The sequence below is a fragment of the Diceros bicornis genome, chromosome 6, assembly GCF_020826845.1.
Source record: "Diceros bicornis minor isolate mBicDic1 chromosome 6, mDicBic1.mat.cur, whole genome shotgun sequence".
Taxonomy (NCBI): Eukaryota; Metazoa; Chordata; class Mammalia; order Perissodactyla; family Rhinocerotidae; genus Diceros; species Diceros bicornis.
The window spans coordinates 67489259-67505569 of NC_080745.1; the positions used below are offsets into that span (position 1 = coordinate 67489259).

Consider the following 16311-nt stretch of genomic DNA (forward strand, 5'->3'; position numbering starts at 1 on the left):
ATATTTTTTCTCATGTATTTTTACTTTGTGTGTGTATACACACATATTTTGAATCACACTTTATATTAAATTTTGTTTCATGCTTTTTCATGACCGTTTGTTTGTAGTAAAATGTGTGTAACATGAAATTTACCATTTTAACCATTTTTAGATGTACAGTTCAGTGAAATTTAGTACTTTCACATTACTGTGCTTGTTACCACCATCCATCTCCAGAACTTTTTCATCTTCCCAAACTGAAGCTCTGCACCCATTAAACAATGACTCCCCAATCCTCCTTCCCCCTGCCTCTGGCAGCCGCCATTCTATTTCATGTGTCTGTAAATTTGGCTACGGTAGGTACCTCATATGAGTGGAATCATACAATGTTTGTCCTTTTGTGTCTTGCTTATTTCCTTTAGCATAATATCTTCAAGGTTCATCCATGTTGTAGCATGTGTCAGAGTTTCCTTTCTTCTTAAGGCTGAACAATTTCCATTGTGTGGACATATCACATTTTGCTTATCCATTCCTCCATCTATAGACACTTGGGTTGTTTTCACCTTTTGGCTATTGTGAATAATGCTGCTGTGAACATTGGTGTACAAATATCTGTTTAAGTCCATTTTCACTTCTTTCGGGCATATATCCAAAAGTGGAATTGCTGAATTGTATAATAAATCTATGTTTAATATTTTGAGGAATTGCCATACTGTTTTCCACAGCAGCTGCACCATTTTACATTCCCACCAGCAATGCACAAGTGTTCCAATTTCGTGACCATTTTAGAAAGAGTTATTTATGTTTTTATCCTATAGTTAACAATAGGTGAACAGCAAACAATAGAGGCTGTAGAGTGGGATTCTAACGTCAACTTCCTGTTTCTCCTCCCCAGAGGTGGAAAGCCCTTTGACTCTCAAGGCTCAGAGATTAGTCCTCCTGCTTTCAGAACTCTCATTTTTAAAGACTGTAATGTCCCACCACACAGTGCTCCAGAACTTATAATACCTTTACTTGTAGAACATTTAGATTGTTTCTAAATTTTATGCTCTTATAAATATGAATGAATATATTTACGCAAAAGACTTTTTCCAAATACAAGGTTATTCTTTTAGGATAAATTCTTAGAACTGGGAACCACTGCTATAGATAATAGCTGACACTTAGATAGTGCCTGCTGTGTTCCAGGCGCTGTTCTAAGTGTTTTATGTATATTAACTCATTTAAGTAGTTATCACATGATAGCTACTCATATCTACATTTTTTAAAATAGACCTTACTTTTCAGAGCAGTTTATGTTCACAGCAAAATTGAGTGGAAGGTACAGAGTTCCCATATACCCCCTGCCCCCACACATGCACTGCCTTCCCCACTAACAACATCTGGCACCAGAGTGGTACATTTCTTACAGTTAATGAACCTACACTGACACATCATCATCACTCAGAGTCCATAGTTTACCCTAGGATTCACTCTTCATATCTCCATTTTTACAGATGAAGAAATTGAGACACAGAGAGGATAAGTGATTTGCCTAAGGTCACACAGCCAGGAAGCAGTGGAACCAGGACTTGAGCATAGGCAGCCTGGCTCCAGAGACTCTGCTCCTGCACTGCTGACATTTTCCTGGCTCTTGATGCATATTTGGGGCTTTTTAGATGTGGTAACATTTTCCTTTGTTTGGGTCAGATAGTGATACTTCAGTGTTGGGTAACTAACTGTCCCAATTTGTCTGAGGCTAATGGCTTTCTTGGGACATGCGGCTTGTAATTCTAAATCCAGGAAAGTCCTTGTCAAACAAGGACAAGTTGGTCACCCTACTTCAGGAACACCAGTCCTGGGGCCCACGATGAAGTCTTTTTAGTAACTAGGTCAAGAGCTGGAGCCTCCCCAGATCATGGAGTCTGGATGACCCGGAGAAGGATGAGGGGAAGGGCCGGATCCACTTCTTGTTTCCTAGCCTCTCCACATTTGTTTCTGGGCAGACTGACCAGGGGTCCTACTTGGTGTTCTGGAATTTAAGCTGCCCAGACAGAGCAGTGGGTCAGATTATGTATTTTTGGAGAGAGAAGTAAAAGAACCGTGGACATTTGGGCTGGCTGTCACCTCAGCCTTCCCCTGCAGCACACCTCCTCAGCCCAGAGCCCAGTTGGGTGTAATTATACAATGCTAAGAATGTTTGCCTTGCAGCTCAAGTATGTTGCAACATCCCAGGCTGTGGCTTACAGTGGGCAAACACATCTTGAAAAGATAGTTGGGTGGTCACATTTGTGACGTGACATGGGTAAGACTTGTTGCTAGCTACACTCTAGGATTGCCAGAGCACTTCTACTGGGTATCAGAGGAACTGGAGGCCAGCAGGGGCCACTTCCTCTGGGGTCAGGCTGGATCTTCATGGAAAGGGCTGCTGCCTGAGCCTCTTAACTCATTCGTTAAGTCTTTACTGAGCACCTATCATGCACTAGGATATATATTCAGAGAAATGTCACCCCCTGCCCCGCAGTCCTTTCCATCTCATTCTCACCTACCACCTGTAGGGAACCAATCTTATTAGTTTCTGATTTATCCTTCCTCTGTTGCTTTTTGCACAAATGAGCAGATATATGTATATTTTCTTATCTGCCCTTCTTTCTTCCTCAAAAGGTAGCATATTATACTACTTTTTCCTTTTTTTACTTAACAGTATCCATATCAGTGTGTAGAGCTCTTCCTCATTCTTTCTTATAGCTGCATAGTACTCTTTGAACCACTCTCCTACGAATGGGCATTTAGGTTGTTTCCAATATTTTGCAATTACAAATTCTCAGAAGTGGGATTGCTGGGTCAAAAGGTAAATACATATGTAATTTTGTTAGGTCTTGCTAACTTCCCCTCCAAAAACGATTGTACTACTTTGCATCCCTACCAGCAACGTATGAGAATGCCTCTTTCTCCATATCCTCACCAACAGAATGTGATATCATCCTTTTTAATTTTTGCCCGTCTGATAGGTGAGAATGGTATCTCACTGTTGTCTTAATTTGTATTTAAGTTGCATTTCTCTTATCATGATTGAGGTTAAACATCTTATTGTATGCCTAAGGCAGATACATCTGTAACTACAGTTTGAATTTTTTTTACTATTGAGTCTTTGGTTTTTTTCCCTCCGTTTTTTTTTTTGAGGAAGATCAGCCCTGAGCTAACATCCATGCCAATCCTCCTCTTTTTGCTGAGGAAGACCGGCCCTGTGTTAACATCTGTTGCCAGTCCTCCTCCTTTTTTTTTTCCCTTTTTCTCCCCAAAGCCCCAGTAGATAGTTGTATGTCATAGTTGCACATCCTTCTAATTGCTGTATGTGGGACGCTGCCTCAGCATGGACAGAGAAGTGGTGCGTCGTGCGTGCTTGGGATCCGAACCGGGGCCACCAGTAGCAGGGCGCGCGCACTTAACCGCTAAGCCAGGGGGCCAGCTCCTTCCGTCAGTTTTTAAAAAAAGCTCTATTGAGATATAATTCACATACCATACAGTTCATCTACTTAAAGTGTACAATTTAGTGGTTTGGGGTATATTCACAGAGTTGTGTAACCATCATCATAATCTAATTTTGGAACTTTTTCATCACACTAAAAAGAAGTCCCACCCGCATTAGCAGTCACTCCACATTTGTCCTCAGTTTCCCAGCCTTAGGCAATCCCTAGTCTACTTTCTGTCTCTATAGATTTACCTATTCTAGTTCCAGGCAGTTTCTAAATATTTAATCCTCATAACAACTCTGAAATAGTTACTGTTGCAGTTATTATCCCCATTTTATAGATGAGGAAACTGAGGCACCAAGAGGTTAAATATTTTGCCTGAGGTCACACAGCAATAAGCAGATGGGCTTTGGAGTCAGACAGACCTCAAGTCCGAGCTCTATTGCTTGCTTGCTGTGTGACTTATGGAATATTACTTAAACTCTCTCAAGTGTCATTTTCAGATATGTTTAGTTAAATGAGAATGACAATGGCTGAGTCATAGAGTTGTTGGAGAATTAAATGCTATGACATAAGAAAAGTGCTTAGTCCAGGGCCTCAAATTCAGTAGGTATTCAGTTAATCATAATGGTTCTTAATAGGTAGGGCCAGGTAAGGACCTGGCTTACTTGGTGTGGTTGGCCCTGCATCCCCTAGCATTTAGGTGGACCCTGAGATGCCAGCTTTTTTTTTTTTTGTAAGATATAATTCATATACCATGAAATTCACCCATTTAAAGTGTACACTTCAGTGGTTTTTAGTATGTTCACGAGGTTGTGTAACCATCATCACTATTTAATTCCAGAACATTTCCATCACTCCAAAAAGAAACTGTACCCATTAGCAGTCACTCCCCATTCGCTCCTCCCCATATCCTCTGGCAACCACTAATCTACTTTCTGTCTCTATGGATTTGTTTATTCTAGACTTTTCATATAAATGAAATCATACAATATGTGGCCTTTTGTATCTGGCTTCATTCACTTAGCATAATGTTTTCAGGGTTCATCTATGTTGTAGCAAGTATCAGTACATCATTCCTTTTTATTCTGTTGTGTGAATATACTACATTTTGTTTAGCCATTCATCCATTGATGACATTGGGTTGCTTCCACTTTTTGGCTATTATGAATAATGCTGCTATGAACATGTGTACAAGTTTTTGTGTGAACATATGTTTTCATTTCTCTTGGGTACATACCTAGGAGTGGAACTATTTGGTCATATGGTAACTCTATGTTTAACTTTTTGAGGAACTGCCAAACTGTTTTACAAAGCAGGTCCACTATTTTACATTCTCACCAGCAGTGTATGAGTGTTCCAGTTTCTCCACATCCTCGCCAACACTTGTTATTGTCTATCTTTAATTTTAGTCATCCTAGAGTGTGTGAAGTGGTACCTCATTGAGGTTTTGATTTGAATTTCCCTAATAACTAATGATGTTGAGCATGAGATGCCAACTTTTAGGTCAGCTCTTTCTGCCCACTTCAGCTGTTGTGTTTCCTCCAGAAAGTCTCTTCTGGGTTCCTAGTCATCTGCCTGTAGTTAGTGGTCATTTTGGCATCTTCGAGGCTGATTGGTACTTTCTTAGGTGCTTTGGGGCAGACCTTTGGGCAGCTTCCAGCGGTCGGGCAACTGTGTCTAAGATTCAAGGCACGTGCTCTTCCTGTCGGCAGGTTTGATGTTACTCTTGAGGCTGGCACAGCCATCCCTAGGCTCACCAAACTGCTGAGACAAAGCCAGCCTCTCCCCTGGGCACCTCAGTGAACAGGATCGGAAGTTCTTGAGCTGGAAACAATCTTGAGAGGCTATCTCATCCATCCATCTGCAACAAGACAGTTAGGACCCCTACCCTCTCCCTACCAGACTAGGGAGAATCTGTAATGTATTCCTTTAAAAATCCCTCTAGGAAGAAATTCCACTGGCCCCCTTTACCACCAGCCAATATCTTAGCAGCCTTGTGTGTTAGAAAAATTCTTTGCTCTGACCCAGATCCCACCTTCTGCAACACATGCCAGTTTCCTCTCATGCTTTCCTTTCTTGGAGGATGTGAGAGACAGCCGCTTCCTAGGAGGGGCTTCGTCCTCTGGTCAGACAAAACTGCTTTGGCTGGAGAAGCCCTCACGTGAGGAAGTCCAGACCAAGCCAGGCCCCTCTAGGGGACTTTAAAGACTAAATGACCTTGTCACTTGGCTATTGCCTGGGCAGTCTGCTTTGAAAAAGAGACCTTCTGACAGGCTCCAGGTTGTGTGTTTATCCTGAAGCTGGGCCTTTCCAAACTCGTGTTTCAGAGTTTAGATGTTGCATCCAGCCAGCCTGGTGGGTGGTAATCAAACGCAGGTGGAGACCATCTGGCCAGGCCTGTCCCTCCCAGCTAGCCAAGTGAGGGCTGGCCTGCCCACCGCAGAGCTGGCCCAGAAAACACCCCGTGTGGAGGCAGATGGGGTACACGTGCATGTGTGCGCATGCACACCCATACGTGCGTGTGCCTGTGTACACAGCCCTCTTAGAGAGGTGGTGCTGCTTGGATGTGTATGATTTCTCTCTCTGCATCTGAGGGTTCTCCCCATTGTGCAGCCTGAGGAACGTGTTTTTTTTAGTCTGTTTCTCAAGTTTTTTGCGGTTAGAAATCGTGTATTTTTCTTGGCCCAAGATGAAAGCCCTGGGGTAAGGGGCTAATACATTTTACAAAGCTGCCTCTAATTGGTGGCTGCTGAAGTCTTCCCTTTGCCCTAGTGACCCATCTCCTCTTGTAGCGTTTTAACTCGGAGGCAGTCTTGCATTTCCCCAGGTTTTCACACCCCTCTCAAGCCTGCAGCCCCAGGGAAGCAGCTCCTCCAGCCTCAGTTTGCTTAGCTATTCTACCTCAGCCTCCCTGCACAGAATTGCCCCAAACAGGGCAGGTCAACAAGAAAAGAAAATAGCTTACACTTTGTGCTGCCAAGCTCTTCTTCTAGCCTGGCTAGTCCTTCTTCAAGCATCTTCTCCCAGAATTCTAGGTGTATACCCTCAAAATGGATTCTGCTTCCCACATTGCCAGATACCCAGAGGAAATGCAAACTATGGACATCTCCTTTAAATATAATTGGGTATGACCATGATGATTTTAAGGATTCCTTTTCAGTCCTTTAGAGAACTTAGCTTATCAGAGGTGACCTCCCCCTGCAGCAAGTGCTGAGGGCTGAGCTCCCCCAGGCACACAAGCAAGGCTAGGACTGGTGTCAGAGCTTCTGACAATCTGGAATCTCCTTCTATCCAGTCTCCTGGCCTGCCTTCTTGGGAGTGACGATGAGGATGACGGAAAAATTCCATGTGGAACTCCAGGGTTGGGCACTGACTGCATCATCATCCGTTTAGTATTCTCCCCTCTGACCGCCTGTTCTGGTAGCTTGGCTAGCAAGGAGGTATTGGCTGTCATCTTAGTTTATGGTTTGTATTTGTATGCTGAAGAGTTTACATGTGTATAATCATTGTGGCTCATGTTTTTACAAGATATAATTACTGAAAATGATATCATAAACATATTTAACTTTTAACCCTTCCCAGGCTGATAAGCCTCCTGTAGCTCTCAGGAACTCCTCCCTGGATGCTTCCCTCACCCGAGAAGGTGTCACCTCCCAAATCAGGCCTTGTTCTCTAACCTGCACCATTTTCCTCCCTGGCAGAAGTCCATTTTAGGGACTTCCCTGGAGACTCAGGGCTCCTAAGTGTTTCCTAGCAGTCAGGGAGGCAGGCATTCCTCTGCTGCCTCATCGTCACCATGATGAGTATGGCCACAGAGGCAGTAACCCTCATCGTTCTGGGCCGCTTGGGGATGGGGAGGGAGGGCAAACTGTGCTTCCTCAAGGTTCCAGTGACTGAAAGTGCACATTGGGTGCCAGATTTCAGGAAGAGCGTGTACTGATTGATGGGTGCATGTGGGGTGCTAGGTTTCAGGAAGAACGTGGTCTCTCCCAGTATTTGGGATCTGCCTTGGGACCCATCCACAAATGCCGAGTTTGGGGGCCAGCCAGCTCAGCCCCAGGATTATACCTTTGTGGGGCAGAGTGGAGCTGGGAGTGGAGAAACGGTCTTGTCCTCACAGATCATACACCAGGACGTGTATCCTTAGCAAACTAAATAAGTGCTTATTAGTAGCTTGAAGGAATAAGGAGCATGAATAAGGAAGATTTTCAGTAATGGAGCCTCAATCACACAGAAAAGAATGTTCCAGAGCCACAAAATGTGGAACTTATAATTCAGAGTGCCAGCAGGGCAATTTGATTGGCTGGCCAAAGGTCATACATGTATACTGTGGCTGGCAGGAGGGCGAGGCTGGAGTTCTGGTTCCCTACAGGCTATCGAGATCCTTCCTCCCCTCAAGGCTCATACCCTGAGAGATTCCTCTAATGAGGGGTTTGGATGCTGGGCCATCAAAAATAGGGGAGAACTTTAATTAGACTTTCAAAACCGTGTTTTTCCTAAGGTAGTTGAACTAAAAACATTTGCTTTTTATTCCTTTCAGATTTACAGGAACAGACGGACCTAGTGGCTTTGGCTTTGAGTTAACATTTCGTCTGAAGAGAGAAACAGGGGAGTCTGCCCCTCCAACATGGCCAGCAGAGCTAATGCAGGGCTTGGCCAGATACGTGTTCCAGTCAGGTAAGAGCCCCAGGAGCTGGCTGGTGTGGTGGTCCTTCTGCTATGAGCCTGACTGGCTTTGGGAACTCGCAGTATATTTTGATGTCTGCACAGTGACCTTTCCTGAGAGTACTGTACCCCATTTGTATCATGATGGTGGCTTGTTTTGCCTGGTGTTTCCTGGGTGGGAAGGTACCTGGGCCATGGAAGAGAAGGATATGTCACTGTGACCTCCAGCAGCAAGTGGGAGTCCCTGCTACTGTTCTGACACCCTGAGCCCTTGTTGCAGTCTGCCAGCCATACTTCTGATTCCCAATGAGCCAAAGGCCAACTCAGCATGGAGCGGACAAGCTCTTTCTCTGTCTGCCCTACTTCCCATAATTAGCATGGTCCTTGCTCCCTGCTCCCGGTGGCCAAGCCATCTCTGTTTCTGGGGCCACAAGCACATGTGTTAATCTTGGCTAAGCCTTGGATTAACAGTAGAGAGTGGGGTAGAGAGAGAGAGAAAGGATTGCCAGGAGCTTGCTCCCTCACAGTGTCAAGGGGAAGCTGGAATCAGGCAGGACCTTAACAGTCAGAAATATTGTTTGATTCAGATGATTCAAGTGCCCACCAGGGGATGGCCCTGTGCTCCTGGTGCCCCTCTAGAGACTGCTAATATGGAACCTGAAGTTGGGGCTTTGTGCTGGGAGCCTTGGTCTGTCACTCTTGGCTCAGCCTGCCTATAGTCCTCCAGTGGGATGAAATGTTGGAGCAACTTTTAGTACCTTTTATGGAAGGTTTCATATCATCTGAATGTTTATGTGGCTAATTAATTGCTCAGAAACATTTCCCATATGACCTCAGATTTTATTTCTTTGGTGTGGTAAGTAGCCTTCAAATGAAGGCCAAGACACTTTTATCCAACTCTTTTGCTCTTTGACTGCTATAAACAAGGGCAAAGGGACATCTAGGTGGGTCCCTCAAAGTGTGATCCTCGGACCCCCTGCATCAGAAGCACCTAGAGAGCTTTTTTTTTTTTTTTATAATTTTATTTATTTATTTTTTCCCCCAAAGCCCCAGTAGATAGTTGTATGTCATAGTTGCACATCCTTCTAGTTGCTGTATGTGGGACGCGGCCTCAGCATGGCCGGAGAAGCGGTGCGTCGGTGCGTGCCCGGGATCCGAACCCGGGCCACCAGCAGCGGAGTGCGCGCACTTAACCGCTAAGCCACGGGGCTGGCCCTAGAGAGCTTTGCAAACACATATTCCTGGGCCCCACAGGAGATCTCTGACTTTGAGTCTTTGGGGTGATCTTCCCAGATGCTTCTTGTAGAGACTCAATTTGGGGAACCATAGATCTGGCAGCTTTTCTAAATACAGTGACTTTTTTTTCAGCCCTGAGTAGGTTATAAATTGGGAATGCAATAGATCCTCTAAGTTGAACCCTTCTGCCCTCATTCGAGACCCCTGAGAATCAGATGTTGGCAGGGTGGCTGTCATGTAATGAGACTGTTCCTTAGCTACCATCTACCATTATGTGTCTGTGGGATAGTCCCCTTTTGGAGGCTACAATGGGTCTTCTCTAAGCAAGGGTTCCCAAACCTAGCTGCTCATGAGATCCCCTGGGAAGCTTGTCAACACACTGATTCCCAATACCCTCTGCAGGGCTCTGATTCAGTTGGCCAGAGGTGGGACCAGGGCATGTTTCTTAACTAGCTTCCCAGGGGATTCTAATGCAGCTGATCTGGGATGGTATTTGGGCTCTAACAGACTGCTGACCAGGAAGAAGTAACATTCACAGGGGCAGGGGAAGCAGGCTGCCTGAAGCAGCTGGCCCATGTGATTTGGTATTTTCCTAGTGTGGTTTGCACAATCTTTTAAAATTGTTCCAGGAGTCTACTGCCTGAACCCTTTGTGTCCCCCTCTCTCCCTTCTTGGGATGCCTGAAGCTGGCTCCAATATAGAACTGTCTTTGGGAAAATAAACTTTTCTCAGTGTGGAATTTGATCTGTTATAGGAAAGGAGGCTCTAAAGACTAGGAAGCCTCTTGCTTGTATAGATAGGTAACTTCTTGCCCACTGCTTAAGCCAATGCATTTATATGCTTGTTTCTACTTAATGTACCTGCTCAGGTGGATAGAGATCAGAGGAATGTAAAAGAGGTGTTATGAGTCACTGTCAGATGGAGTCAAGCAGATGAACTTCTGAAATAGTTCTGATATTATAGTTCTGAAATAATAATGCAAGTGACTGGAAAAATAGGATTTGATTTGCAAGGGTTCATTTCACCCATACTGTAAGCATCACTAGTGACTGTTTTGCAACACTAATGTGCCCATTGATTCAGGCAGATTATCAACAGATGCTAAAACCATTGGATAAAAAGATTGTTGGGGAATAAGATATTCACGAAGACTCTCAAAGAATCCCCCACAGGTTACTTTTATTACAAAGAGAAAAGAATACCTTTACAAATGCAAAGATTTGAGTGGACATCACCTTAACCAAATGATCAAAAATAGCAACACCAATAATGGAACAAATTATTATTATGTACTTCCTCAGGTATTGCAGTGTGAAGTATAAAACATCAACTATGTAGCACTTTTCCAAAAATGTTTCACCTGAATTAAATCATGAGCAAACAGTCAGACAAGTCCAGATTGTGGGACATTTCACAAGACGGCTGCCTGGACTCTTCAAAAATGTCAGTGCTGTGAAAGATATAAAAAGGAAGGGGGCGGGGGCTGTCCTAGATTAAAGGAAACATGACAGTTTAAATGCACTTATGATCCTTGATTGGATCCTGAAGTGAAAAAAAAGTCATTTTTAGGGCAATTGGAAAAATATAAATATAGACTGTATTTTAGATAATAGTGAAACTGAAATTCCTTGGGTGTGATATGGTATTATGGTTATGTAGGATAATGTCCTTGTTCTTAGGAGATGAAAGCTGAAGAATTTATGAATAAAATGACATGATGTCTGTGACTTAATTTTTGAATGATTCAGCAAAAAAATTAAGTGTCTGTGAGAGAGAGAGAAAGAAGAGAAAGCAAATGTGGCAAAATGTCACCAACTGGTGAATCGAGGTGAAGGGTATATGGGTATTCATCGTGCTGTCCTTCTAACTTTTCTATGGGATCGAGAATTCTCAAAATAAAAAGTTATGGCTGTTTCCTGAGTGTACATTGCCTGGCGTGTGCTCCATAATCCCTTCTGCACCAGTGGCCCCTTTTGTGGTGCCTCTAATGTGATGGCTACAGTTTGTGCCTGCCGACCACTTCAGGCATTTCACAGTAGCGGCAGGATGACTATACTTCTAAAAGTATAATACTTGATTTTCTGTTTGCCAGAATTCCTGTAATATGATTGTACTACTTAAATAATAGCTAAAACAAATTTACCTGAAATTCTTTTTGGAACATGGCAGGGAATAAATAATGGGAAAATGATAATGGGTAACTGATGTAAGATAGGCAACCATAGCTATGGGCCTAAATGGTGCGGATAAGAGCTAATATTTAGTAGTGTGTTCTCTCTGCCAGGCATGATTGTAGTGCTGATTTAATATGCAGTAAAGCTCTGTGAGTTAGGCAGTATGTTATACCAGCTTTACAGTTGCAGAAAGCAAGACAATACGGAGAGGTGAAGTAGCATGTTCAAGATCACACATCTAGTAGCTGCAAAGGCCACATCTGAACCCAGGCGTTGTAGCTCTTAATGCCGCTCTCTTAACCGTGGTGCCATGTTGCCTGTAGCTCAGTTGACATCTGGGCTGCTGATGGCTCAGGCTGGACAGTGAGATTTGAGAATCATCTGCATGGATGGCTACATTTGTGCACATGGCCTCCAGGCTCCATGATGCCTTGCTTGGGCGTTCTGGAACATTTGGAAAATAAAGGAGGGCAAAAGCCATTCATATTGCCCAAATCCTCTTAAATCCATCCTTTCATCTTTTAACTTTTTATTTATGAAAATATGTATATAAAAAGTACAGCTCGATGAGAATTCACAAACCAAACACATCCACATAACCAGCAGCCAAATCAAGAAACAGACTAGTTCTCCAGAAACCTCCCTTGTGCCTCCTTTTAGTCATCATCCCTTCTTTTTTTTTTTTTTTTTTTTTCCTATTTCACTGCATAGTACAGGTCCTCAGAAGCATGTGCCGGAACTTGTTGGTAATAGGCTAAGGAGCCCGCATTTCCACTCCTTTCCCCGTACTGTTTGCCATCCTGCACGTGACTGTCAGATCAAGGGGACAGCATAGTATGATGGTTAAGAGCATGGCCCCTGGGCCCAGACTGCCTGTATTCTTATCTTAGCCCTCCCAGTTACCTCCTCCTGATCTTGGACAACACAACACATTTGCTCATCTATAAAGCAGGGATAATAATAGTAACTATGCATGAAGTTATTGAGAGGATGAAATGACTTAATACCTACAGAGCACTTAGAACAGTGCCTGATACTTAGTAAGTACTATATAAGTATTACCTGCAATTATTATTATTACTCAGTCTTTAAAAACTTTATATGGATCGAGAAGTTGGGTACCTTGGTCTTTTTTTGCAGTGACAATAAAGATCCCATTTAACAGCAAAACCCTGTTAGGAAGGAAATGCCTTGCTTGTTCCTGAATCAAATACCTGCCTCAGCTGATATGATGACATTTGGTGCCATTATCTTTCTCCCACACAGAAAATCAATAATAGTGACACAAATAAAATTACCTTGTTTTCTACATCATAGTGTATAACCAAAAAACAAATTTAGTTCAAACATGGTTCTTTGATTTATGTGGTTGATAGTGCCTGTAAAGTCTTATACAAATCAAGTCCTATTCTAAATGCAATAGAGCCCATACAGTTTAGTGGGACCTTGTGGTAAATCCTTTTATAAAGTGAAGAAACTTTTTACAGTGTGAATAATTGCCCCTTATTGTAACTGTTTTGTAAGACTGGGTTTAGGCCTTTCAGGTTTTCTCAGAGCAGGACACACTCTCCTGATGCTGCAGAGAACCTCCGTTGTGACGTGTAGGCATTGCCCTGCCCCCGAGTGGTTACACTCTACAAGGGTTACGCATATGCTGTTGTACAGCACACGTATTTTATGTCTGATGTGTACATAGATATATCTACATGTGTAACTAGCAGCGTAATTCTGTTTGATGATCTTGCCTCACCTGTGCTGTCCACTTTAAACTCAGTGCCTTTATGTGGAGCACCCCGCCCATTTGCATGTGAGAACATGCCGAGCAGTGTCATCAAGTAAGTAGAATGCTTAGACCTGCTTTTCCAGGTCTAAACAGCATCCACAGCTTTACCATCCAGGCTTGGAAGTAGCATCAGGGCAGTGGTAGGCAAGGGAAAGGGGAACGACGAGACTCAGTGGGGGTGTGGTGGTGGGGGTGATGCCCATGTCCAGCTGTGGGGCTGTGTGAGACTGCCTCTGAAGAATGACTCGGATGGGTCCTGTAACTTAGTCCGGACCTGCCAGAGGATGATTACCTTTCGGTTGGTGCTCAGAAGTGGGGAGCTGAGCTGTAGAGAGAAGGAAGTAGAAATGAGAGAGGCCTGGGAAAGCAGAGTATCCAGAGAAGGTGAAGGATTCGAGATCTGGAGATGGGGCAGGTTAGTGTTTATTTTAATTGAGATGCTTTTAGTTATATGAAGATGACAATGATGTACACCTGAAATTTATATAATGTCATAAACCAATGTTACCTCAATAAACAAAAAAAAAGAAAATGACAGAAACCCAACTCAAACTACCTTAAACAATAACAGGCTATTAGCTCAGGTAACTGGGACATCCAGGGTTTCAGGTATGGCTTGATCTGTATGTTGAAACAGTGTCCTCATGGCTCTGACTCCTGTGTTGGTCTTGTACTGCAGACTGACTCTCTCCATGTGCCAGGAAAGATGAACACCACCAGTCAGAGTTTCCGGTTCTCTCCATTTGTAGTCCCAGCACGCAGACGGCTTTTTTCTTCCAACATTCCTATATCAGTCCTAGGGAAGGACTCAGATTAGTTCTGCCTGGGTCATGTGACCACCCCGGTTGGTGGCAATGGTCCAGATGGAGCACCAGGATTTCTGTTTAAAGGTCTCCCCCCTCCTCACTTCCAACCACATGGAGTGGGAGAGAAGTCCCCTAAAGCAAAGGGTGCCTATTGGCAGAAAAAGAATAGGTATAGGTCTTGGTACGCAGAATCGGTTGCTCTCACAGGACCGTAGGGGCATCTATTACCTCAGTAATTGTGGTGTGCAGTTATGTCTGGAAGTCGAACCACTGGAGAATGCATAGATGGAGCGGGTAACTTTTGTTCTGTCTTGTATCTGTTGGGATGGTTTTGACTACAAGTAATAGAACACCCTGACTGAAATGGCCTAAGAGTAAGGGCTCTTGTCTTACATAGTAAGTCACCTGGAGGTGGGCAGTTCCAGGATTGGTTGTCATCTGTTCAATGATGTTAAGGACCTGAGTTCTTTCTAACTTCCTGCTGTGCCTGCCTCACAAGAAGGCCTGTCTTTTCAAATGGGTTCCCTCATGTTCCAAAGATGGCTGCCATAATCCCTAGCATCCTGGAATCACACTTGACAGAGTCTACAAGCAGTACAAGAGACATTTCTGTCCTGTGTCTCTTTTAAAGACCAATCAAAACCTCCACAAGACTGCTCTTATTGATCTCTCCTTGCATCTCATTGGCTAGAGTTATGTCAGGAAAGTGAGACAGTCACGTTGTTTTACTAGTCAATATCCACTTCCTAGGGCTGGGGATGGGCCCTGGTTTCTTGAAGGTCATGGCCAAGGAACAGCAGAGGAAAAAAATTGGGGCTCTGTTAGTAAGGAGGGGAATGGCCACCAGGTGGGCAAAACAGTATGTGTACTCGCAAGAAGCCCCAGCCCTGCCTGGGGTCAGAGGAACCTTTCATTATTGATCAGGATGCTGGGCCAGTACAGAAGTGTCATGTGGAAAGAGAATGTTCCAGTCACGAGGACAGGGTGGCTGTCATTTCACCTGCTACAGCAGACTTAGAACCAAATCCCGCCTCCAGCATGAATCATTTGGAAAGTTCTGCAGTAAATACATCAATAACTTCACCAGTAGACACTTCAACTTCTTCCTTCCTACTTTGCAGCCAGTTTCTCCTACTTCCCCATTCCCTTTTAATTTTATGATCAGCTTATTCTTTCTTCTCCGATTGCCAGTGACTGCTCCCCTGCCCCCCACCCTCTGGGTTTCATTAGAAAGAAACCATTCCCCAACTCAGCAGGGCTTGATTTCTGAGCTGCGCTTTAGAATTCTGCTGGAGAGGCTGTCTGCTCTTAGTTCTGCCGTTGGTAGGCCTTAACCACAAATTCCAAGGCAATTTCACTTGAGTTTTAGGAGAAACATGGCCCCCCAACCTGGTAACTGACACTGTGGAAATTCAAGTGCTTTCCCTTGCTGCTGTTTAATGGCAACCTCATGACATGTGCTGAGTCAGCTCAATTTGTGATTCGGGCCCAAGCAGGGAGATGGGCGCACTGCATGAGCATCCTGAGCCATCAGAGCTCACGGCTGATTGAACTCAGTGGTATTGACAGACTAACGCTAACAGAGATTTTTTTTTTTTTACATTTTCTTTCTGTTTCACGTTTATAAAAGAAATACTTGCTCATTATAAAAACTGAAAAATAGAAATATATGACACAGAAAGTGAAAATCCTTCATAATTCATTGCCCCACTGGGAAAATGTTGGTGTTCCTATTTCCACATTTTCTTTTCAATGCGTATATCTATATAGAATTATCATTATTTTATAGAAATGAGCCATACTTTTCATACTGTTTTTTAACTTGCTTTTTTTACTTAATATCTTTTGAACATCTTGCCATGTTAGTATGTTCTTTCTAACTGTACACTTATTTATTATCTAGATATACTGTATTTTATTTATTTAATCAGTCTCCTGTTGTTGGGCATTTGGGTGATTTCCACTTTTTCCCTCCCACAAACCTGCAGTGAGCAACCTTGTATATGTCTGGGTTTGCACTCTTGCCTAAGTATTTCTGTGGGATAAATTCTTAGAAGTAGGATTGCTAGGTTAAGGGAAATGAACATTTTGCATGTTAATAGCCATTGCAGATGAATGATTATATTATTATAATACTGTTGTGATCATCCGGTAAATGTTGTAATTGTTTTCAACAAACAACAGAATGGTTATTATATAAAATGATTTTTATA

General features: G+C 43.4%; 1 protein-coding gene across 2 annotated transcripts in view; it reads left to right on the forward strand.

Moving 5' to 3' along the window:
- The window catches only part of SUFU (SUFU negative regulator of hedgehog signaling), a 101150-nt gene that overhangs the window by 25347 nt on the left and 59492 nt on the right, over window positions 1-16311 (forward strand). For both annotated transcript variants that reach the window (XM_058543883.1, XM_058543884.1), the window contains exon 3: window positions 7975-8111. In XM_058543883.1, the coding sequence (XP_058399866.1) occupies window positions 7975-8111 (137 nt within the window). The remainder of the gene's footprint in view (window positions 1-7974; window positions 8112-16311) is intronic.